At 53.9% G+C, this 24,056-nt stretch overlaps 8 protein-coding genes across 8 annotated transcripts; 3 read left to right on the top strand and 5 right to left on the bottom strand.

The window, feature by feature from the left end:
• Nucleotides 1-169: 169 nt before the first annotated feature.
• J4E92_009305 (uncharacterized protein) lies at nucleotides 170-1,380 on the bottom strand (the record flags this gene model as incomplete). The annotated part of the gene is made up of 2 exons (XM_051500654.1): nucleotides 170-837; nucleotides 885-1,380. The coding sequence occupies 2 exons, from the start codon at nucleotides 1,378-1,380 to the stop codon at nucleotides 170-172; spliced, it is 1,164 nt and encodes a 387-aa protein (XP_051349226.1).
• Nucleotides 1,381-1,991: 611 nt separating this feature from the next.
• J4E92_009306 (uncharacterized protein) lies at nucleotides 1,992-3,767 on the top strand (the record flags this gene model as incomplete). The annotated part of the gene is made up of 1 exon (XM_051500655.1): nucleotides 1,992-3,767. The coding sequence occupies one exon, from the start codon at nucleotides 1,992-1,994 to the stop codon at nucleotides 3,765-3,767; it is 1,776 nt and encodes a 591-aa protein (XP_051349227.1).
• Nucleotides 3,768-5,288: 1,521 nt separating this feature from the next.
• On the bottom strand, nucleotides 5,289-6,308 carry J4E92_009307 (uncharacterized protein; the record flags this gene model as incomplete). The annotated part of the gene is made up of 2 exons (XM_051500656.1): nucleotides 5,289-6,251; nucleotides 6,303-6,308. 2 exons carry the CDS (start codon nucleotides 6,306-6,308, stop codon nucleotides 5,289-5,291), a joined length of 969 nt encoding a protein of 322 aa, XP_051349228.1.
• Nucleotides 6,309-7,947: 1,639 nt separating this feature from the next.
• J4E92_009308 (uncharacterized protein) lies at nucleotides 7,948-11,569 on the top strand (the record flags this gene model as incomplete). Its single annotated transcript, XM_051500657.1, has 3 exons — nucleotides 7,948-8,120; nucleotides 8,172-8,256; nucleotides 8,303-11,569. The coding sequence occupies 3 exons, from the start codon at nucleotides 7,948-7,950 to the stop codon at nucleotides 11,567-11,569; spliced, it is 3,525 nt and encodes a 1,174-aa protein (XP_051349229.1).
• Nucleotides 11,570-17,517: 5,948 nt separating this feature from the next.
• J4E92_009309 (uncharacterized protein) lies at nucleotides 17,518-18,967 on the top strand (the record flags this gene model as incomplete). Its single annotated transcript, XM_051500658.1, has 4 exons — nucleotides 17,518-17,857; nucleotides 17,906-18,021; nucleotides 18,071-18,155; nucleotides 18,204-18,967. 4 exons carry the CDS (start codon nucleotides 17,518-17,520, stop codon nucleotides 18,965-18,967), a joined length of 1,305 nt encoding a protein of 434 aa, XP_051349230.1.
• A 445-nt stretch (nucleotides 18,968-19,412) lies between these two features.
• Nucleotides 19,413-20,262, bottom strand: J4E92_009310 (uncharacterized protein; the record flags this gene model as incomplete). Its single annotated transcript, XM_051500659.1, has 3 exons — nucleotides 19,413-19,628; nucleotides 19,675-20,007; nucleotides 20,095-20,262. 3 exons carry the CDS (start codon nucleotides 20,260-20,262, stop codon nucleotides 19,413-19,415), a joined length of 717 nt encoding a protein of 238 aa, XP_051349231.1.
• A 611-nt stretch (nucleotides 20,263-20,873) lies between these two features.
• Nucleotides 20,874-21,573, bottom strand: J4E92_009311 (uncharacterized protein; the record flags this gene model as incomplete). The annotated part of the gene is made up of 2 exons (XM_051500660.1): nucleotides 20,874-21,183; nucleotides 21,239-21,573. The coding sequence occupies 2 exons, from the start codon at nucleotides 21,571-21,573 to the stop codon at nucleotides 20,874-20,876; spliced, it is 645 nt and encodes a 214-aa protein (XP_051349232.1).
• Nucleotides 21,574-22,184: 611 nt separating this feature from the next.
• J4E92_009312 (uncharacterized protein) lies at nucleotides 22,185-22,890 on the bottom strand (the record flags this gene model as incomplete). Its single annotated transcript, XM_051500661.1, has 2 exons — nucleotides 22,185-22,710; nucleotides 22,757-22,890. The coding sequence occupies 2 exons, from the start codon at nucleotides 22,888-22,890 to the stop codon at nucleotides 22,185-22,187; spliced, it is 660 nt and encodes a 219-aa protein (XP_051349233.1).
• Nucleotides 22,891-24,056: the final 1,166 nt, after the last annotated feature.

Consider the following 24,056-nt stretch of genomic DNA (forward strand, 5'->3'; position numbering starts at 1 on the left):
TGAGGACCTTATTCCATCTACATCAGAGCGCTGACTGACGACGGACCCAGTATCGCAATAGCCCTCTCAACCGCCTATGATGTAACCACGAGTTCCGCACTCCTCCTCGTATGCCCGCAACACGCAGCTTCGTCATGTGGCCAACTCCGGCAACCGATAGGCCACTACACTAGCGATGTCTTGCTCCGCCATCATATCCACTGGCACCCAGCGCAGTGACCGGCTCGTCGTCAGCATGTGCGCTCCTCCTCTCGGCCGAGTCCCGCGATACACCCTCATAAGCAGGTTTTGCTTGCGTCCAGTACCAACAGGCCCATGTGATCCAGCAGAAGATGACATCGAATCCCACGCTGCTCACTGCTGGGTGTTCTAGCAGAGCACTTTGGATTCCCACAAAACCACCATAGGCATACGCTGTTGCGGTAGTCCATGCCAGCATCAGTCCGGCATTCCCTAGGACCAGTGCCCACATGTAGCTGTAGACCTTGTCGGTGAATTGGATATCCTCGATAAACGATGAGGCCGGTACAACAGCGCGTGCTATGGGCAAGAGCATCAAAGCGATGTGTGGAGCCATGAGCACCGGCATGAAGTGTGTAGGGTGATGCCAGTAGTGTTCATCTGCTAGTTGCATCGCGGGATAAGCAGTTGCGAAGATGGCGAAGAGGTTGAGAAGCCATGGGCCTAGCCACGTCTGCCGACGTGAACCAGATGATTGAGGTGGTGTTGGCGGGCTCAGGAGTAAGGTGAGCATGAAGAGGTTTGTAGCAAAGCTGATGGCCACAATCTGGCCAAGCAGCATGAATGCCCAGGTATATCGAATGCCGCGACGTATTCCTAGATATGTTAGTCCTGTTTATCAAATAACACAATCACTTTCATACCTTTCTGCTCCAGATACAATCCCAGACCCAATGCGAAGAAGAAGATCTGGTGTGACCACCAGTACCTCGCATATCCGATGATGACAGTCTCCCATGCCTCTCGAAACAGCGAAGTCTCTTTCAACCACAACCCCCAGTGATTCTGGTCAGGTTCAAGCTCGTAGTAGCTACGCCACATCAGCCAAGACTGATAGCTGACCTTGAAGTACTGGAACATGTGCGTCCATGTAGTGAGCAAGCTGCCCGCAGCAAGTGCACTGAATAGCCAGACATGTCTTCTTGGTGGGAGCTGTGCGGTAGTTGACTTTCGCAGCACACTTGCTCTTTTGACGAGCCTCAGGATGATGAAGACCGCGACAGAGAAGCATGTCAACAGATAGGAAAAGAAGATGGCATATGGCCGGGTGTTGGTATCGGACCCTTCTGGGGGCGGTTCGCGATGCATGGAGCGGTGCGGGACAGAGTATCCAGGCGGCCCGAATCCTGGAGGGGCCATCGTGAGACGATTTTCGGGGTTTGTTGGGCAGCCATCACGTACAGTATGCTCTCCAGCTTTTATGGTGCCCTCGACAGTGACGAAACGTGGCAAGTGCGGATCAAAGGGCTCTTCTGCTTTGCCGGCAATGTGTATTGATTAACGGCTATCTTGGGACTGAGCTCCTAGGATGCGGCCGCGGTCGGTTGTTGCGCCAATGATGGCGTGGCTGACGCAGGGATGGCCAACCTCCGCAACACGTGCCCAGGTGCCTCGGTGCCAAGGCGCCAGTGAGATCGTCATGTTTTCCCAGGTCCGTCGCGGTCTCGTCTTCGAAGATTCTCGTCCCTTGTTTTGCTTCAAGTAGCTGTCCTCCCCTGTGCTAACCTTCGCTGTTGCTTTCTCGCACATTCTCCTACTCTGTCACGACAAACTGCAAACGCCAAACCTCACAACACGGTGATGTCAGGCACACGGACCATTTGAGCTTTGCAAACCCTGATTGGCTGTTGTTTCATCATTTGGACCTCACCGCCACGCCCAAGCTACCAGACGCCCAAGTTGCGTAGCTCCGTCGATATTTTCCAGTCATCTACTGTGGTGTTTGAACATTCATTGAAGCTGTCGCCGCGATGACCGATACACCGCAGACCACGGCGGGTGCCAACCCCAAGGAAGCCAGGGTCCTAGAGCAGCATCTAGACCCGAGCTTCGACTTCTCAGAGTTTGACCCAGCGACGCCAGCGGCAGAGGAGGGCGCAGATAACGCCTCCAACTCGGGCGACCGCCAGCTTCCGGAATCTTCGTTGCGGTTACAGGGTGGCGACATCCACCGCGACCTGTACAAGATTGCGGCACAGAACAGACGGCAAAAGTTGCACCAACGAGCAGCAACCTTTTCTGATGCAGTTCACTTTGGCCGCAACCCTGCTCCGTCAATTTCAGACGTTGACCATGACGAACTACCCGTTCGCGACCAGCTTGCGCCCGGCGGCCTGAGACGCCAATACTTACAACGGCAGAGCAAGCGTGTCAGCTACATCTCGGAGCCTGTTACGCGAAACTTCATCTCGTTCCTTGAACTGTATGGCCAATTCGCTGGTGAAGATCTTGATGAAGATTCGTCGGATGCGGAATCTGCCGTTGAAGAGGAAGATGAGGGGCAAGGCGAGCGGAGACCACTTCTCGGACGCCGACAGAGCTCGAAGAGACTGAGGGCTCAGGGCGATGCGGACCAAGTCAAGACCTTCTTTACGCTCCTAAAGGCGTTCATCGGCACCGGAATCATGTTCTTGCCCAAGGCCTTCAAGAACGGCGGCATGCTGTTTTCGTCGATCACCATGATCATGGTTTCTGCCATTACAGCGCTGTGCTTCGAGTTGCTGCTGGTGACAAGAAAGAGGTACGGTGGTGGTGGTTACGGTGACCTGGGTTCTATCGTTGTGGGACCGAGATTCCGTGCCCTCATCCTGGTCTCCATTACGCTCTCGCAAATCGGCTTCGTATGCGCTGGTCTCATTTTCACCGCGGACAACCTTAGATCGTTCCTGGATGCTGTCACTCACGCCGAGGAGCCCCTCTCAACCAATGCGCTCATCGGTATCCAGATCGCTGTTCTGATACCCATGTCCTTCATCCGAAACATCTCCAAGCTCGGACCTGCCGCCCTTCTCGCCGATGTCTTCATCCTCATCGGCCTGACGTACATCTACTGGTACGATATCTCATCGATCTCCAAGATGGGCGGTTTCAACCCGTCTATCGAACTCTTCAACCCCCGCGACTTTACTCTGACTATCGGTTCCGCCATCTTCACCTTCGAGGGCATTGGCCTGATCCTTCCCATCCAATCCAGCATGAAGGAGCCTGAGCACTTCAGCAAGCTCCTCTACATCGTCATGCTCATCATCACCGTCATTTTCACGTCCGTCGGTGTGCTTTGCTACGGAACCTTTGGAGAGAACGTCTCCGTCGAGGTCATCACCAACTTCCCCCAGACCAGCAAGCTCGTCAACGCCGTCCAGTTCCTCTACTCCATGGCCGTTCTTGTCGGCACACCGGTGCAACTCTTCCCCGCCATGCGTAACATTGAGCTCAAGATCTTTGGTCGCGCATCCGGCAAGCAGAGCAACATGACCAAGTGGAAGAAGAACGCCTTCAGGACGTGTCTCGTCATTCTTTGCGGTGCCATTGCTATCCTTGGAGCTAGCGACCTCGATAAGTTCGTCGCGCTTATTGGAAGCTTTGCCTGTGTGCCTCTTGTGTACATCTACCCTGCCTACCTGCACTACAAGGGTGTCGCCAACCGTCCTTGGGAGAAGTTCGGTGACATTTCCATGATGGTTATCGGTGTCGTCGCCATGGTGTACACCACCAGTATCACACTCGCTAGGTGGTCTGAGACCTAAGAAGAGAAAGAAAGGTGGTTGGAAGAGTACAGAAAAGTCCCTTTACAGTACGGTGGAAGCAGCGTCACTATTGCATAATTTGTTTCTCGCACGGCGTTCAGGTGGATCGGTGAATGGGATGTCTTTGTATGGTGGTTTTAACGCGCGCATGTTACAGTTACGTGTAACGATAATGGCATACTAGTACGAACTCGTCTTCTCGCACCTCTGTGATGAGCTCTACAGCTCAGTTACCTCGCTTCCCCTTCTCACGAGCGTCTTACTACTGATTAACATTGAACGCCTCTTGCAACCTACGCCAGAAAGGGAACGCTTCTCTCGATACCCATAAGTCAAGAAGGCAAATAATGACACAAGCTGCCTTAAACAGCCAGAGAAGCCAGCCGGAGATGTCGCAAAGGTACCGCCAGGCGACGATCATTACCATGTCCATTAGTGTCATATCAACATCATCAGGCTCAACAACACCCAGCCATGCATTGCGAGCCTCTATCTCCTCTCTCGTCATCCTCCTCTTAACTGCCGCTTCCGCCTTCTCTTCCTCCCTAATACTCCTCTCTTCTTCCCTCTCTACACCCCGCCAATACTCCGCCAAATCTTCTAATCCTTCTCTCTTTATCTCAAACCACTTTGTCCGACACAGTGGACATTTGTTGCTATTCGGCATTCCCGATGCGAGCGATTTCCGAAGGCACTGATAGCCGAAGACGTGGTCAACGCAATGCGGTGTGTTGGTGATGAGAACGGGTGCGTGGGAGCCGTGGAACGGGTCTTGGCAAATCCCGCATATCGTGCCTGGGGTGGGATAGAGGGGGTGTGAAGGCAGGAGCGGGAGGAGGTTGCTGGCGAGGAAGGTGGGTAGGGTGGTTGTGGAGGTTTGGAATAGTGTAGGAGGTACAGTACGCCTACGCTGACCTGGGTTGGTTCTTGGTATTGGGGTAGGGTCGAGGAGTGTTGCGGTGACGGAAGGGGGGAAGAGTTCGGTTAATGATGGGGAGTGATAATCTTCTGGTAGCGCTGTGGATTCTGGTTGGACCGGAGAGCTGGCTGGTTGTTGTATGGGAGAAGACGGGTGGTATAGATGGTTTGGGTCTATTTCTGGGAGGCGGTCGCGCCTGCCTCCTGGATAGAGATCAAGTGGTGAGATTCTCTCGTGATGGATCCAGTAGGGGCGGGTGGTTGGATGGCTTTCGCCTGTTTGGGGAGGGGGAGGAGAAGACATGTTCGCAGGTTCGATGGTTGAGCGCTGTGGTTGCGGTGAGTGATGGTCATAGACATTCTTTACGTTGAAATATGTTCACTAGTGAGTGCAAATGGGCGATGGAATATATAACTGCATGGAGAGATCTAGTCGGCCGGCTCGTGCACTGGCTTTCATTGCTTTGGCCTATTGCCTACTTCACCGTACTACAGACCCCTCTCGAGTGATGAGAGCCTGCAGTTGAAGATTCACCTCAAGCTAATCTAAGGTTACCACGTGAGCCGAGAAAGAGAGGTACCCAAGAAGCCAGCTACACACATCTAAACCGCGTTCTTCTCCACTTCTGCTCTCGGATCATCGACAACCTCCCACTCATCGTCCGCGTCGACCTTGTCCCATTCCTCTTCATCCGAGTCCAAGTTCAGTGTCTCGAACTCTTCCTCGAGAACCTTCTCTTCAGGGGCCTTGGACTTATCTATAGCCAACACCTTATCCACCTTGTCACTGGCAGCGAGATCCATTTGCACGGAAGCGAGGTTCTCGACTGCGAAACGCGATTTGATAGGTTTTGTGGTTGTCTGGCTCCTGACGGGCAACTGAGTCCTCCTACTTCCCACATCAGAGGGGTTGAGGGAGTATGTCGGCACATCGCGTTTGACAGGTGTCGTTAGGGTTGTGCTAGTCGCCGGTCGCGCACCAACCTTGCTCTGAGCGCGCTCCACTTTCCTAGTAGAGGTGTCCGTCTGTGGTCCATTCCTGAGCATCTCCAAAAGCTCGGGGAAGGAGAGTCCAACATTGCCCATATCCGCGACCATTGTCTCGATCTCTGCGTCAGTGTATTTTCGCTGGCGAAGATCACGGATAGTTGCCAGGCGTGCTCTGAGGCCTGGTGAGCTGTCGAGTTGTGTTGATTCGTAGCCAGAAGCCCGAGATATGGTTTTTCCTGGGGCCTTTATCCCGGCATCCGAGGCCAATTTGGGTGAATTGTAGACATTAGGCTGGTAAACTGGAGGCTCGTAAACTGTAGGCTTGAGAACTCTAGACTTGAGAGGTGTAGGCTCTCCGAAGACTGGCGGCTTATGTCTGTCACCAAGACTTCGAATTGGTAACGTAGTCCTTGATGTATCTTTGGAGGCGGAAGAAGGAGTACTGAAATCGGGATTTGCGTGAGCAAGCTTGGCGAGATGAGATCCATGTACCTCTCCCGTCTCCTGATTGATGGGCGTGATCGTTTTCGCGGAGGTATTGGTACTATTTGAGGAGGTATAGCCCCATGGCCAGGGCTGTGTGAGCCCGGGGAACCTTGCTTGGTCTGAAGTGCCGTCATGGTTGACAGTCATGCCCGCCGGAGCATGGGACATTGGGAACAAAGGAGGCTGGTCGGGCGTGGATACAGCTCCTGGTGGTTTTGTGGTTGATGCAGGCCGCGCTGACCGTAATGATCGTGGTGGCTGTTTTGTTAACCATGATGACCCTGGTGATAGCGGTGCCTGTGATGGCAGTGGTGACAGTGATGGCAGTGATGGCAGGAATGGCGGGGATGCCATGAATGAACCTAGTCGCGATTCGGGAGAAGACTGCACTGCGTTGCGAAGCTCGTGCTCCCTGGGTTGTCGTATCGGTTGGCGGTGAGAGACAAGAGATTGTCCAGCTGTGGAGGAAGTACGCACGAGAGGTCGATATGTTGACGGAGGTCTATTCCAAGGGTGCTCTGGGTCATGGGAGCGTCGTATGGTAAGCGACGAGTAGCTGGGAGGGTCATCACAGTTGAGCATTTCCCGCCTGCGCCGAGAAGGATTATTGGGAAGACTGTCTTCCGTCGGACTTTCGCAGCCCCATGTAGTTTCCTGCATGCGCCCAAGAAGAGGAGGATTGTTATAAGGATTGTCGTCCGCCGGAATTCTGGGGTCTCTTGAAGGAGACATGATCTCAGAGGTAGATGAGAGGTGGTGAGTAGCGTGGATGTGTAGGGGTGACAGAAGTGGAACTCTGATGGCGGAAGTGCTGCTTTCAAGTAAAAGCTTTTTTGAAGTGAAATACGACCAGAGCAACCAAGGAAAGGATATGTGCGACAATGTGGCCGAGAGGGGCGTGGGAGGCAGCAAATAACCACGGACCAGCGCAGTTGACAAGCGGTGCACCGTAGGGGTTTGGCTCAAGGTCAGTATTTCGTGTCATTCTCTGGTTCAGAGGGGCGAGGAGCCACTGGTACCTCCCAACCCCATGCCGATTATCGTTCTCCTCGTTTCAATTGGACCTTGTATACGTACGCATGACTACAAGACCTGAACGCTCCAGTGGAGCTCTTTGATTGCACACCGAAGTAAACGCGCTCTTGAGGTCTACTTGGGCGCGCTCCATGCAGCGACGGCACTCCCAAGTATGTGGCTGGATAGCTCACTTCCATCCTTGAGCGCGAATACCGAAGGACGCGATGAGTACAAGGAGTGAAGGTAGCTAATCGATAGGCCGAAGCAAAGAAGTAGCGACAAAGACAGCCAGGTGGTCAGTGTTCAACGGCTACAGCGATCGTTTGGCGGGCCTTTGCCGCGTGCTATACTTAGCCACCACCACCAACACAAATAAGACAGGGCTTAAACATGCGATATCTCGAGTAATGATAGCAAGGCTAATTAGTCAGAGAGGATGCAACGCGGTGCACCATGGTGAGCGATGATGCAGGTGTCGTCCCAAAAGGGAGAGGCGGGCTTGGCAACGCTATGGCCAGCGCGATGGGCGGCCCACTCGATTGTTTGGATTCGTCCCGCGTCACAACATTCAAGGTCCAACACCCCAACGCCCCGACGACGACCTCCCCCGGACTGCCCTTTTGCCTTTGGCGTTGATATACACGGCTGAATTGCTTCGAGACGACATGCTCAGCTAACCTAGACGACACCTGACCTTTATCCGGAACGCGACTGCCAGCACCGCGACGCGCCCAACCACCCGCACGTACTTCTACCTCACACATTCGCCATGGCTGCCCGCACAAAGGCACCCACTGTAGGGTCCGCTGGATGGATCCTCGAGGAGCGCCATCAATCCAACACGCTTGTATCCCAAGAATTGGAGGATTTTGGCTTCTCTGTGCGCAACGAGCTGGAATGGCTCAACGAGCACATGTTCGACATTTTGGCCAGCGACAGACCGTATGTTCCGTCTACCTTGCGTAAACACGCGCCAGACTGACTCTCCGGTAGACACAACCTCGATGTCTTCAAGACACCCGGCAAATTACGCGGCAAGACGCCTCGCACCGCGCGAAAGAAGGCGGTCGATCGCCAGGTAAGAGTTTGCGCGTCGCCTTCCATCCCATACTAACATCAGCCAGCCTCTTGCCAGTATCAAGTCTGCGAACGCGCAAAATCGCACAAGCGCCGCCGAAGAGAGTCTACGAAACGTGAAGGCTAGATTCCAGATCGCCGAAGACGCAGAGAACACGGTTCGCCAATCGCCTACCGTCGCCCGTACGCCCATCGCGCGACAGCTGTTTACTAAGCCCGAGAGCGCCGGCAAGGAGAACGTTGACACTAGCTTCCAAGCGAACGTATTCGATAAGCGCCCAGCACAGCCTCTTGCACCAGCATGGAACCCTGTCCAGTCCTCGCAAGAGACAGTAATGACTTCAGAAGCCAGCGAGGTCTTCTCACCGCCACAAAGCTTCTCAACACAACCCACACAGCCCACTCAATCCTTCCGTCAATCGATACACGATAAGGAAGAAGACCGCGACACTGGCGATTCTTTCGTTTCAGCGAATGAGGCTTTCGCGAGCAAGAATGCCTCGCGCGAAGCTTCGCGCGCCAAGGACGCGGATGCCGATGCGATGGAAGTGGATGACGAATACAAGGCCGACCGCTCGCGATCTGATGCCGATGGTACAATGATTCACCACGACCTTTCTGACGCGGAGGATCACAGCATGGAGGATATGGAGGACTTCCCAGAGCCACCACGCGTAGTTTCCGAACAGTACAGCATCTCCGCCGAGACCCACGACGCGCTTGACACCGCGAACAACCGCGCCCTGGCGCCCGAGCCAAAGAACATCTACGCGCCCGACCACTCGACTACGCCCTCGGGCCCGCCGCCTGCGTCCCCAGAAGTCGAGCACAACGATACCCTCATTCATCATGATATCGATGATCAAATGGACATGGACGATGATGTGCGCTCCCCTTCAGACAACTCCAGCCCTGTAAAGCCGCTCGTTAGGAAAAGCAGTCTTACCTTTGCTTCCCTTCCCGCACGCGAGCCATTGCTCCCGAAGAAGAGCATGGGCAACCGAGTGTCGCGCATCAGTCACATCGACCAGAGCAAAGCCCGCAACAGCCAGATGGGCAGATTCACAGGAGGAAAGAGTCTGGGAGGCTCGCAGCTCGCGCATCCTGCGGAGATACAACACGCCGATGACTCGGATGTGGATATGGAACGCCCGGAGCTTCAGCGAGAGGAATCGGAGACAACCAAGGTTCACAACAAGACCTCGACTCAGCGTCTATTCGAGCGAATCAACATGCTCAAGCAGCAGAACGAAGCGCCGAAGCGCATTAGCCAGAACATCACATCTGCGCAGTCGCAGCCTCAGGAACCCACACAAGCAAAGGAAGAAGTGGCACCTGTTCAGACTTCACAGCCAGCGTACCCGAGTCTCCCAGCACCCGAACCCGCACAAGAGGACGATGACGATGACGACTGGATCTCGCCGGTTCGGACAGCAGCAGTTGCACCCAAGGTCGCCAGGCCTGCTTTTAACAAGAGCCATACTGCTGACGTCCAGGTGTCTCCAGCTAGGCATGTGCCGCCGAAGCTCACTTCAGTCTCAAATCCGGATCTCACAGCAGTTGCTGAATCAACCACGCCGGTTGGCTCTCCGACTAGTAAGAAATACATGGATGGCCCCCTCAGTGCTTCGAAATCTAAACTGTATTCAGCATTCCGCGCAGCGAAAGAGAAGCTCATCGGATCGAGTGCTACCAGCGCTCAGGTGAAGATGGATGCACTCAAGGAGAGCCCTGCTAGGCCCAAGTTCCCCTCTTCAGATCCATCAGAAGATGCCTTAAGCAGCCCCAAGCGCACAGAGAGACCGGCTACCATCTTCACTCATATGCGCTCACCTTCCAAGGACTCCATCAAGTCCGGTAAGAGTGCTACCATGCCCGGTAGCCCACTCAAGGGAGACGGTCGACGGACTCGCAGCTCCACTGAACGCGAGAAGCAGAAGGAGAAGGACGCGAGAGAGAAGGAAATGAGAGAGACCAAGCAACAACAGCGTGCTGAGGACAAGCTCAGGCAGATGCGCGAGAAGGAACAAAGCAAGGCTGCTGCACATGCCCAGAAGGCCAGAGCCATGGGCGCAAAGACACCGACCGCTATGTCGTCGCAATCAAGTCTTAGGCAACCCACTGCATCGGCTGCGAGTAAGACACCAGCGCAGGCAGCACCGCAACAGCCCGTGTCTCGACCTGGCATCCCTCGATCAAACACTGCTTCCTCCAGGGAGCAAGACGTGGACTCCGGCGACGAAATGCCACCCCCACCACCTCCAAAGAGCCTGTTGCCTACCACTAAGACTACAAAGGCACCTCTTCGGGAGCCTAGGAAACTTGCCAAACCAACAAGCAAGGACGCTATTACAAAGGCAAAGGCACCCCAGAAGATTATGGTCAACCTCAAGAGCAGCCAGTACGGACAGGCACCTCCCCCTGCTCCTCGTCCGGCACCTTCGTCTAGCAAACCTCTCCCGTCAGCTCCTCAGAACTTGGGGAAATCTGTAGGACCGTCATCAAGGCCTCCTACAGCCGCAGCGAACCGCCCAGCGTCAGCCTTGTCTACCAAATCTGCACCCGGAACCAAGTCTGCAAGGCCGATCTCTAAGCCTCCCGCGCCTCAAGCCGCCCGCCCGCAATCTGTGGTTGAAAATCCCAAGGCTTCAACGTCTCAACCACCGCGCGCTGATCTTGGAGCTGCCCGACCTATATCTCGCCTGCAGACGGTGCAGGACGCGAACCGTATCAACATTCCTCCTGTTAACCCTGCAAAGCCTCCTCCCAAGCGACAGTTCCCAGGCGAGAGCGACGAGACCCTGCATCGCCCGGCCAAACGACCTTCGCAACAGGCGAAGAACCTCAACCCGACTACTCCGGCACATGCTCAATTTGCAAAGGGCAAGATTCCGTTCGCGGAGTCCGCATACCAACCCCAATCCCAGGCACCCACGATACAGTACCCCAACGGAGATGACATCAAGCTACCTGAGATCATGACCGACTCGGAAGACGAAGACTCCGAGAACGAGTTCGAGCAGCCCAGCTGGGTTAACACCCCCAACCTCCGCGAGATGCTGAGCAACCAACAGCTCATGGATCCCGAGCACATCTTCGGTCCCATTGCACCGCTGGAGATGGAAAAGGTCTTCCCCAACAAAGAGCGCCACAAGCGTTTCCGCGAGCGCACCAGCAGCGCCTACTGGGCCAACGACGAAGTCACCGCCGAGGAGAAGCGCAAGGAGCGCGAGGCAAGAGAACGCCTCGTTCGCGATGGCGGATGGACGTACAACCCCTCGCCTCTTCCCAAGCAATCTGGCTCATCCCGTTAAGACTATCACGACGGTATATGTGGGGTGTCATTACATTCTTCATCCATTGTACGTGCATGCTCCTCCATCCATAAGGAGCATGTTGAGGCGTAGAATTTTGTGTATTGTGTATATATCATATCGGGCGCAGCATCACGACCGCATGAAGCGCATGAAGCGCATGAAGGAGCAGAGTGAGCGTGCTTCCAAAGGGTTCTTGTCATTGTTTTTATAAGGTGTTTTGTAGGATGGGATGGACGAGCATCGGCCCCGATTGAGTGGCTGGCTATGATTGCTTGGTGTTTTGAATGGGCGTTTTTTGTTCTTGCTTCCTTTCTTCTAAGATAATCTTTTGTGTAGTCTTGATCAATGATGAGACTATTGTCATGTTCATACTTGCTTGTTCATACTGTGTGCTTGATCATACTATCAGCGTATCCATCTAAGAGCCTATGAATTGACTGCAGACTGTACAACCCTTGTAAGAGTCAGTCGCAGTGTTTGCTCCTGGTCCGCCTGACTCGTCCCGTCCCCGCAAGACAAATACTTCTCCCACCGATCGGTTGTCCTTCCAGCTCATGCCAGCCAGTCGAAAGCTCACTCTAAGCGCTGGTAGGATATCCTCAAAGAACGTTCCAGGCCCTGCCATCAAAAGAGGAAGTGACAGCGGAAGGCAGAGGACAAAATAGGCCGACTGCATCAATACGGTAGTGGAAATGTGATATACGGGCGAGCTTCAGACCGGGTACTTGTACCAAACGTGCGGTTTCTGACAGCCGTGACGTCCTCCCAATACATGGAACGAAGACGGATATTACCTCCACGACCGGGAGCGGGGTTTTGTCAACTACCTCGGCCGGCAGTATGGCTTGGAAGAAGACGGAGCGTCAAGCCAAATGACAGGCTGTCGGCAGTTTTGTCATGACGCTTATCGGTGAACTAACAAAAGGCGTCCGTCGGCGTCTTCGGCACGTATCTTGAGTTGCCCGGCTGGTTGCATGGTGGCGGCCACGTTGGTGGAGGGTATATAAACGTGTCACAGCCTCTTTCTTTTCACACCGATAGGATCGTCTATCAGTGTGGGCCTCCGCACGGGAGCGGAGCGGAGGAGGGAGAGGGTACTTACATGAACTAGCTCGATGGCGTCTTCACCGTGTGCGGCAATTGAATGGAAGAGGCCGCCCTACTCCGAGGAACTGCAGCGTACATTTCCCCTACGGTCCCTTTGCGTGTGTGTGACCCGATGTGCTGGCTGGTGTGGTGGCCACGGCCTATAGACCAGATAGAAAACGACAAACACGTGAGGTCATGTGAAGAAGGAAAACATGTGACGCGCGTTCGTAAAGGAAAAAGAAACGAGGTACGTTGCCGCAGGAAGGGAAAGTAAGAAGGGAAAGGGTCGCGAAGAGAGCCCAAAGAGTGAGGCATGCTTGCTCTAATCGGCTCACCTTCCGCAGCGACTGTTCAACCATGCTCGCGCATAAAGACTCGCACCGTGACACCTGTCAGCGCTGTCAGGAACATGTCAAATCGTACGCCGTGGTACCTGAAGCGCCCAAGCTAGCCGGTGCCGTGACACTTGTCCTCATTTGCGCATCTGACCCGGAGCAGGTGTTTGGGGTCTGTCTGAGTAGATTGCCAAGGACCATGTACATGCAAGCTCCCTGTAGTTGTTCGCCGTCCTTTTTGAATGGTTCGGCGTCGATGGATCCAATAGAGTGAATGATCTCGCTTGGTCGCGGCGACTAGAAACAGGCATCGGTTCGTGCGATCCGTCTGGGTTTCCAGGTCAATGGAGTGGACTACTCCTCGGGCACTATGTTAGCACCGTAGATGGAGATCGCGGAGGTATCTAGCGGACATGGGTAGTATTGCGTGAGAGATGGACCTAGTAGATAGGCAGCGGTATCGATATCGGATACCTATCTCAATTGTTGCACACCGAGAGGGGCAGGGTGAGGCTCCTCTTGTCGCACTGAGAGCATCGAATTGCGTTCTCAAGAACCAATACACCGGTGTGCAGCTAGTAAAGCGAGTATCGGTGTGGTGATGCGCGCATGCTTTTGCTGCTTTCACTGAACGTGCATCTGCTGCTCGAGTGTCGTCGTAAGTCGTCCTACCGTGTGGAAAGCGCCACAAAGCTTGATTGCATCACCGCAGCTGTCAGTCAGAACCTTCTCCGGGGTACAGAGCGTGCTCCCTCGACTATTATGTGCACCAAAGGTCCTTTCGCAATACGCTGTGTGCCCGCAATTCGTCACCTGTAACGCTCCTTGACAGTCGTTCTTGAGATATTAACCGGAAGTCGTGCTTTCTCATAGACACAATGCGAGGATCATCCTTGCATCCTTCTTGTTTTAGCGAAAAGGCACTACCAGGCGCGATCGTGAGATTGCGTTATGGTAAGCCTAACAAGATGGCAATTAAGGAGTCCGTCGTGCAAGAGTGGTTTGGTGGGGCAGCGGACTGACTGCACTCTTGCTTCCGCCTCGTCAGATTGTGTGAGACACGTCCCAACGCGGCACCCGTCGGGCACGAGGAAAGGCAATTCTGACAGCTTGGTGGTACTATTCGATGCGCCAGAGGGGGCGGAGTACAGTTCAGGCTGTGATATTTGAGATAGCCTTGAAGGGCTACGGGCTTTTCTCTTGTGCATGCCGTGACGTTTGTGGAACGATCGTGAAGACAACATCGGTGAAAGCAAGAATACTGGGGTGAGCCAGTGCCTCATAATCTTGATCGACACCAAGAAAACCAAGAGAGGTTTTCGTATAGTGGATGAATTTATGATAGTCGTGTCGCGATTTGGCACATGCTTTGCATGAGAAGGCAGTTGAGAGATAATGGAACAAATGCGTTGAGGATGTACGCGTCGCCTGAGTACGTGAGGCACGACTAGTTCAGTACATCCTCTATCGACACGTTGTCGCGCATTTTACTTTCTGGTTTTACCCAAAGAGGCACCACATCCGATATTTCCACCTAAAAAGTAGCTGTGTTACGAGACTACATGTCGTGCTGAACAGACGCATCGCTGGATACGCTCGACTTGCGCATGGGTTCTTGGACTTGTCCCCTCGATGCTGTTCGTAGTCTGTCTCGTGCATCTGGTGCTTGCTGATGCGGTGAACAGCTTGAGGCGATGGAGTGCATGATTCCTCTAGTCTTTCATTACTCATGGCAGACCCTGGTCAACTTTGGGAGGACGACTAACGGCGCCGATGCGTACGGTAAAACGGCTCATCAGAGGTACGAGCATGTTGACAGCGTTGTCGTACAACCAGTTCTCTTAGACGCTGGTCCTGCGACGACACCACAGCGCGCGCTCAGCATGGCGTGTGGCCAGGTTGAGATGTTTATTCACCTGCGTCATGTCCAATAGACACAGCTAGCACACCAAGACATGGCTTCGCCACAAAATTGTTTTGTCTTGCTCGACGCGGGCCATAGCTTTGGACTCGGAATTGGGTGCGATCTCAAAGAGGTCGCTGGTCATGGCTCTGTACCTGCTGATGTTCGCCGCTCAATTCCAACTTGGGCTCGCCGCACAGCAGTTTCACCCTGAATTGACCTGGCTGATCGAGGTAATTCGAGCCGACTGTCATCCCACTGTGACGGCTTCTGTGTAACCAGCGGAAGCGGAAAGAGTCTGGGCACATGCACAATGATCGATAGCAAGCGCCCATCTCCTCCCCATCTGAGCGCCATGCGAATGACCATCATCCTCATAATGCATTGATCCTTGGCCCAATCAGCGCAATGAGCTCGAGCGAGTCCGCTTAGGATCTCACGAAGTCACTCTTCCTTGACCGGAAGGCAGTGTGAGTTGTTCGAATCTCCCACCGCCGGCCACGCACAGTGACAGCGGGTAAGGCTGTAAGTATCCAAGCTGCTCTGCAGAACGGCACCAATTCGCCAGGAAATAAAACGAAAAAATACACAAGAGCCCTGGAGACGACTCTCATCAAGCCGTGGTCACGGGTCGCGACAGCGGGTGCAGCAACCTGGCTTTCGTCTTCTTTGAGCGGTCTGTACTGAGACATGAACACCGCCTTTCTTCGTGAGCAGGCCTGCAATCAATCTGACCGTATGTCAAAGCGAACGTGACAACGCGACTTGTTTGAAAAGGTCCGGTGAGGCAAGGACCCGTCGAGAGTCCACTGTGAATGACTTCGCGTCGCAGGCAAGTGAAAGGGCTTGCATTAGAGCGCGCCATGTCTCACTACGAAGAGAAAGATATGTCTGATCCAGAAATTGCATTCAGCCTGCAATGTTTGACGGTAGACAGATTGTTGTTGCAGAGACAAGCCAGCAGTGTCTATGCTGTATACCGTATCTCGAGTATCGCCAACGGGAGCAAGGCTGAACACACACCGACAGTGTGTGCACCAATGACAGGTTCCAACGGAGTTGCAATTGTGCAGATATCCGAGATACGTGAGGAATTGGGCCACGTTTGCAACGAAAGGTAGGAGGGACGTGCGCCGTACTTCCACGGGACGCTGCAGGTAAACATTGCACCGATCCGGTTCTTTCATGCCAGGCCGACAGGGAGTATGCCAGAATAATCTGGTGTTCTCAGAAGGATTGCACGGGAACAATTCCAGTCTGAGCATGCCACTCGTACGGACTGACCAGGTACATGCGGCGTGGTGGTACAATCGCCAGGTACCTTCAGCAGCGGATACCGCTGGTATGGACGTAGCGATGGACTAGCCTCCCACAAGCCATGTTCCGTCTGGAGATATGTATAGGTGCCAATCAGGAAGCACAAAATGCCACGTCCTCCGCTGATACCGCCGGTGGCTGAAGAGTTGCTGAGCTGCTCAGCGCTGCCAGCTCGCACGTCCGCGAGCTCATTGGAAATGTTTTGGTCGGCGCATATGTCCTCTCGACAAAGGAACTCATGTATGTCCTGGTGCAGATGCAGGGTTCAGGGCGGATGTTGTGTTTGATGCCGTACGACGCTATCCCCTCGATCCCTCTTTCACTATCGCATTGTTCAGATCCCAGCACTTGCTTTCGGCAACGGCCGTTTGGTCCAATGAATGGATCCACCACGTCGTAACCTGGCAAGCCATGTAGTGTGGACGCTGGTCCACTTACACACCGGACGTAGTCTGCAAGGCGCTTGGACAAGCTTTGGCGAAGTGCGTCGCCAGGACTGAGCAACTAGCGGGCCGAAGTGAAGGCATGAGTTGACCCGTTAAGAAGCCGTGTACAGCACAAGTACCTTGCCCCAGGATACCGTCCTCCTTAGTGACATTAGCCGAAAGCTCTCCCGAGAGGATAACCTGGTTCGTTTCCCTACTCTTGGTAAGACTTGCATCTCATCTTGGTCGACAGCGTCTGCACGATCGCCTCTTCTTGACACTTGCTGACTTCGCTGTCAAAGTGACTGGTCGACTGGTACTGTTGCGATAGCCGAGCAAAGTGTCCGTTGGATACCACACGAGGTCCATCCAATCGCCACGGGATCATTCCGTTTGTTGGGCGGAGCCACTGCTGTCGTATTGGGTCATCACCAACGTGTAGCGCACGTCTCCTCGCCATCATCTACCCCATCAAGCGCGTCGTCGCCCAGGTCCTCTTCAGTCGAACTCAGTACGTACGTCGCAATGACAGTCAGTTGTATCTGGTGCCGTCTGCTAATTGCAAGAAGATTTGTCGCAAGCGTCTGGTAGCCTCCGATCCACGTCCGTACTGGCCGGAGGTATACGGTGCTCATTTCGTCCTCGTGAGCATTTCGCAAACGAAAAAGACGTCAGCCTCTTCTTCCCGTCGCTGCCACCCAAACCCTCTCCACTCCAAGTCGATCATTCCGTTCCACGGCAGCTTAGTCTCGCTTTCCCACCTGGTCTTTGCGTCTTCAAGTCCACCATTCCTGCCAAGTACCGGTACCTTTCGAAAAGTACCTGCACCAACAGTCTTCGTCTCATCAACCGCAAGGTTCGCAAGCTATCGTTATGATGAAGATATCGCAAATGCTGAACCCTATCTGCGGTGGCCGCGACGACCACCGCAGTTCGAACTCGCCGACGCCAGCTCCATATCCAGTGGCTGCAGTCTCAGAGCCAAGACGACAAAAGATTCCGAAGGACGCTCCAATCTTTTCAGAAGGCAACAGAACCGTCGGTAACGTCAACTTCCCACCACACGAGGCCGGTGAAGACCATGAACTATTGCACCAGCATCGCCGGTTCCAAATCTATCCTTTGGGAGAGATATCCAGGAAAGGTGTAAGGCACATCCCGTACAACAGCGACAAGAAGGCCTTCCATGAAAAGACTGGACGAGAAGCTTTTGAAAGTAGGTTCTCTTCATCCTCCTGCTAGCTTGATGCTGACTTGGGATTAGTGTTCCAGTACACGTACAAGAGACCAGACGACGAGAAAGAGTACACTGTTGTCTGGGACTACAATGTCGGTCTCGTTCGCATGACGCCTTTCTTCAAATCGTTGAAGTATTCAAAGGTAGGTTGCTGATTAGCCCAATAGATGAAGAGGAGACTGACTGGTGCAGACGATACCGGCCAAGGCGTTGAGAGAGAACCCTGGACTGAAGGACATCAGCTACAGTATCACCGGTGGGGCTCTAGTCTGCCAAGGTCAGTTGTAATAGCAGTCATACGGAGATGGGTACTGACTTCTTGCAGGCTATTGGATGCCATACCATGCAGCCAAAGCTATAGCAGCGACATTCTGCTACGACATTCGATGGGCACTCACCCCGGTATTCGGCAACGACTTTCCCTCCGAGTGTCTGCATCCGAAGGACCCATGCTTTGCGAAATTCCTCATTGACCCGACCATTGTGCAATTCTGCGCGCAAGAGACGGTTCGTTTCGCAAAGCTTGGTCCTGCGTATGCTGTTCCCAAGCCCGACGCATCGTCGCTGATCGAGACACCGAAAATGCACTGCGAGCCGCCCTTGCGCAAGGAGAAGCTGGTCATGCAACGGCGCGCGCGACCGACCGATATCGAGAGCGGGTATGGGACGGACACTAGTCGCCATGGCAAGTATCTCTGCTCGCCTGAAGTGTCTCCTCGTACTCAGTTCACGCCCATCAACCGCTCGCAATCTCCATGGTCGCCACGCACAATCGGCTCTTCCCTCTTGGGCTCGCCTATCAGCTTCCAGGCGCCTCCGGGGTTACTCACGCCAACGTCGGCTCCATACGAGTACCACGTTGAAGGCTTTCGAGCGAAACGGACACATTCGAAAGTCTCTTATGACGACCGCGTCACTCGTCCCGATACAGCCACCACGGTGGACAGCGCGCACGGCTCAGAGGTGTCCGGTGGGGACGACGACCATAATCGCGATGATGTCAGGGCGGCGGAGATGTTGTTGTCGCTCTGCACTGGAGACAAGACGATGCCACCGACGAAGCGGACGCGTTGTGGTTCGAGGTTCTAGGAGCGGTGTTCCCACCTTCCTCGCGATATCGATGACTAAAATACCGCCGGTGGTGCTTTCCTTTTCCGTCAGCCCATGACGTCTCGTAGCTTTTTCAGCGCGCATCGTCGGCACACTCATTAAGCAACCTGCATCCAGCCTGGCTTCTTCATTTCAAAGATATCAAGGCGCACTCGTTAAGCGATTTGCATTCAGCTAGGCTTTTTGACTTTTCAGGCGCGCTATTGGCGCTTCGGTGTCGCTCTTCGGCGTTGTTTTCCCCTATTTGTTTTTCACCAGAAAGAAAATACATAGAATCAGGCAAGCATCCCTGCATGAGCAATATCAGGCGATCTGGCAAACATCATACTCAAAAGTGTAGATAGGTAGATAGCTGCATCTTTTGTGCGTAATTACAATCTTGCTATGGTCATCCCGTGTCTTGTGGATTGCTATCGTGTAAAGCTCACTTGGAAGCTGCCTTCTGGCTCTCAATTCTCTTCCTTGTCCCATCGATGACCGCCTCTTCGTCCCAGATGTACGTCACACTCTCCTGCTTGTTGACCTCAGCGGCCCACTTGGAGAAGTTGGGCAGCGCATCAAGGCCAGAGATGATGGATTTCGGAAGCAGTTCATGCTTGGCCATGGCGTATGTGCGGATAATGAAAGGTGCCGTCAGAGCCTGCTATGTGTTAGCGTCGCTCGTAATCGTCTCACAATGTACTTACCTCAGCCAACGTGACCTTCTGGCTACCTCCAAAGAATGGCTTCGCGTCCTTCAGAAGCGGCTCGATCTCCTTGGTGACAACGTCCACAAACTCCTGGCTCATCTTCGCTTGCTCTTCCTTGGAGTTGCACATCAGGATCTTGTAGAAGAAGCTCCCCGCCTTGCTAAACCAGGTATCGACGAAGAAGCTGATCCTCGCCCGGGTCAGAGCTGCTTCCGGGGTGCCAGATGCGGGGAGAACATGTGAGGGGTACGCATCTGCCAGGAACGTTGCGACGACGCCGGACTCTGTGATGATTTCGCCATTGAAGTTGATCGCGGGAACGAGACCGCGCTGGGAGGTGTTAGTGACCCGAACGAAAGAGGAACTCGCAGGTGCAGAATAGTGATACTTGGATGAAAGGAAACAAGGCTAACTTACAGGGTTGATCTCAAGATACCACGGCTCCCTCGGTTTACCCAAATCAATGATGACCTCCTCATAAGGAAGCCCCAACTCCTTCAGCACCACGTGAGCTCGATGCGCCCAAGGACAGCGATGATTAGTGTAAAGCGTGATCTTGGGCGCATTTCCATTGACTTGAGCCATAGCGATTGATGTAGAACGCCGAAGATGATGTCAGCGCTAGGTGACAATGCGGCTGAGAATGCGGGGCGAATACGCGGAAGATACGAATAGAAATGCCAAGTGTGAAGCTTGACTGATGCAGAACTAAGAAGCGCTTCTGAGAGAAACGGTGTTTATTTATGTTGCTATAGTTAATATCGCAACTCGGTGTTGGGCTTAGAAATCAGCACGCTGATGTATTACGTCCGGTGTGCTGGGAGGGGGCGATGCTGATGTGTGGGGTATGCCGTTGCCGTCCGCGACGTCGTGCGCCTAACCCCCGAGCCTTTTTGCCCGGAGCTCCGTGTCATGAAAGGTTGGATGCCTGATGAGCGAAAGCTCGGCGGAAGACAACGTTGCATGATGACCGAATCTTAACATGAAAGGTCCGCAAGATCGGCGGAAGAGAACTGTGCCTAGTGGTGCATGCGGTTCGCCAGGGCTGGGCAAGGCGGTTTCTTACAAGCTCCGAAGACGACGCAGCCTGAGCGTTCCAAGAGACCAACCCGACGTAGGCTTATAGTAGACCCCCATATGCGCATTGATCGGTCTCAGTGCCAAAGTGTAGTCTGCGAATCGAGAGCCCATGGTGTTCAGCGGATGATGCCATCACCCTCGACCTTCCACTCCATAGCAGTCGCATCCGTCTTCTTCTTCGCCCTGCGCTTCTCATTGCGCAGCCGCCTCTTCTCCTCGGCGTCCTTCTCCAGTTGCTCCTTGGTCATCGCTAACCTCGCGTCCAGATCTGTCACCTCCATAAACTTGTCCTCGTCCCGTTTGCGCTTGAGGTATCGTAGGCGTTCCCGTACTTCGTGGACTGTCGCGCGGTGGACTTCGCCCGACTGGCCCGTCGCAACCAAATGTTGCTTGCTATTCAGATGCTCGACGTACTGGATATTGTCCCTGATAGCTATTAGCATAGTTCATAGGTTTCAGGTTTGCGACAGTAGAAACGTACTTGAATGTAAGGTCGCAGGCTTGACAGTATGCGCCCGCACCACGTCCCCTCTTGCCAACAGCGGCTGCTGCTGATGTGAGGGTTTGCTTTCCGATCATCTTGCTCCAATCTATGCGCTCTGCTCTGGCCTCAGTCTGCTTCAGATCATCAGGCGTGGACGCCCTCCGCCTGTATGTCTTGCCCGCCAGCTTTGCCTCATATCGCCCTTTGCCCTCTTCGCGATCTTTTGCCTCCCTGTCCTTCGCCCGCTGTGCCATCTCGTCGCGATCCCATGTTTTCCTGAAGTCTGTGTCGCCGCCGCCAGACGTTCCGTATGCGCCTGCTTTTCCGCTCATGATGGGCGACTCGGTCAAATACGCTGTTTGCGATCGCGTGTATGTGTCGGTCGATTTTTCAGAGTTAGGCGACTGTCAATTTATTCAGTAAGTCGCGTGGTACCGTACGGAATTTGTGTGGTCAGGTTGGTGGTGATGTGCCTAAGGATTTCTACAAGCTCAGGTCGCGACTTTCCAAACCATGGGTGCACGGACTTACGTAGCGGAAGGTGCCTTAGGCATGTGCTACTCGCTATCGCCCGACATCATACTGAAGAATCATCGAACTTTGATTGTATTCGAGTAAACTACAGGAGTAGATTCAGGTTCAGGTACATGTTGAAGATCTGATAGTACCCGCTGCGAACGAAACTCCTATGAACGAACACTCCTCGCTATGCTTGATTTCGCTTGTGAATATAGAGCGGTCGCAATACCAGAAACGCGACCAACTTCATAGCGCCAGTACATGCGACAGTATGTCTGTGCCACTCCTGGGTTTTTCATTGCTTCGAAGGCGTTTCATGCCTGCAACAGCAGTACTACCCACTACCATCCTTTCCGGTGAACGTGACAGGACGTAATGAATTGAGCATAGAAAACAAACGGAAAGAAAGCAGACGTCCAGCGACTTAGTATCCGTAGGGATCGGGCGGTCGAGGATACGACCCATTGTGGTGGATTGGCGGAGTCGGCACAGCAGGAGGTGGCACTCCACGCATCACTCTGAGAGCCATGTGTTGCTGCGGCACTGATCCCTCCCTTTCTCGTCGCTTCTTCTTCTTCTGTTTGACTCCGTAGCCAACATCCGCGTAGCCTGCCGCGGCGAAGGGTGGTTCAACGACTTCTCGAGAGCGATCGTCCGGCAGTCTGAGCTCGACAAGGCTGTAGAAGTAGTCCAGCACTTCTGGGTATCGCAGTACCGATGCGCGCCAGTCAGCGTCGATACCGCGCTTGAGTTCCGCGTGCGCCTCTGCGATCTGTGTCTGCAACGTCGCAACGTACATGGGGTGTATCGGCGGGTGGCCAGAGTATCGCATGTAGACCTCGTAGTTCGGGAGGGAGGCTAGGTATGATGAGTGCGCTTGCTTGCGTGTCGAGGTCAATCTTTCGAATGCGTTGAGGATATGCTGGCGCGCATTGTTGATTACCCAGTCTCTATACATGGTCAGCAGGTACTGCAAGGAGCGTATCTGGATCATACCGTATCTCAGCCATGCGATCTTCCATAGCACGCGCCTCAGCCTGCTTGACGGCTATTTGTAGCCGCTCCGACTCGCAGGAGCATTCAGGATACGGCGGCGCATTGCAGATGGCACAGTTGGGAGCTGCATCCATTTCGTGGGTAGCAAATTGGTGAGCCACTGCTAATCATCGTCGGTCCAGAGTGGGCCGTACACGTTAAGAAGCTGCCTCGGAGCTCGCTGCAGAGGCAGAGTGAGGCTGCGGTATGGAGTATCGTCGGTTTAAAACAAGCCCTAGGCGGATGCTCGCGCTTGGGTAATCAGGCACAGGCGGTGACAAGTGACATGTTACATGACGAGCAATGTGGATGCCAGTGACGGGGACTGGCTAGCTTCGGGCAGCTTATGGGCGGATTGATGTATTGGACAGACGTGCGGATGCGTTATGAGTTGGCAGAATCGCTAAGGTCCGCTCGACACCCAACCTCGCGCTATGCCAAGGCTGTCTACATATAACAGTCCAAAGTCCGAGGAGTCCATCGGAAGCTAGGCACATGTCGACTACTATGCTTCACCGTCTTATGGTGGTGGAGGACAGCCTTGATCGTGAATGTGTCTGCGTGGCACATGTCAGTACTCGATCTTCGCATCAGGTTACCCCGCCTTCGCTTCCAGCCTTGTCCAACCCCTCGATGCTCTCCGATCAGGACCAGCGCAAGTGTGCTCCGTATCCAAAGCTATCAGGGACGTGACATATGAGTGATATGCATCATTGTGGTACCTGAAAAGCAACGTGAGACGGATGGTTGGGTGCTTCAGGGCGTCACCTATGCGCTGTTCGCGATTTGCTTGAGTTGTTAAGCATTAAGCGATGTCGACTCACCGTCAGTTCTAATCTCAGCTCGTTCCGGTATATGCCTGATCTATGGGCGGTTGATGCTCCGTATCGCTTGGACTTCCTGGTGCGCGAGGTAGGCTGAGTGGCCCAGGGATTGGAGAAACCTGTGCGTGGGATACCCGTACTTTGAGTGAGTGAGATGAAGTCTGCAGAAGTCATGTACAGCTTCAAGGAAAAGAGCGACTTCGATACGTTTGTTGACCACTAAGTCTGGCAGATGTTCTGTTGTTATGTTCTGTAGGTGCCTCCCTAACACGGCAGGCTTCGTGACGTCACGCGTCACTCTTTCCAAAGCTAGCTTCTTTCATCCGTGAGAACAACAATAAACTCCATGCGCTTCTGTGAACGTCAGTCCACAACTATCATCACGTTCTACCGCCTGGGCCCTATTTAAGATGGCAGCCTCCGCGTGCTGGACGGGT

Source organism: Alternaria infectoria (assembly GCF_024043175.1).
Source record: "Alternaria infectoria strain BMP 0036 chromosome Unknown scaffold_22, whole genome shotgun sequence".
Lineage (NCBI taxonomy): Eukaryota > Fungi > Ascomycota > Dothideomycetes > Pleosporales > Pleosporaceae > Alternaria > Alternaria infectoria.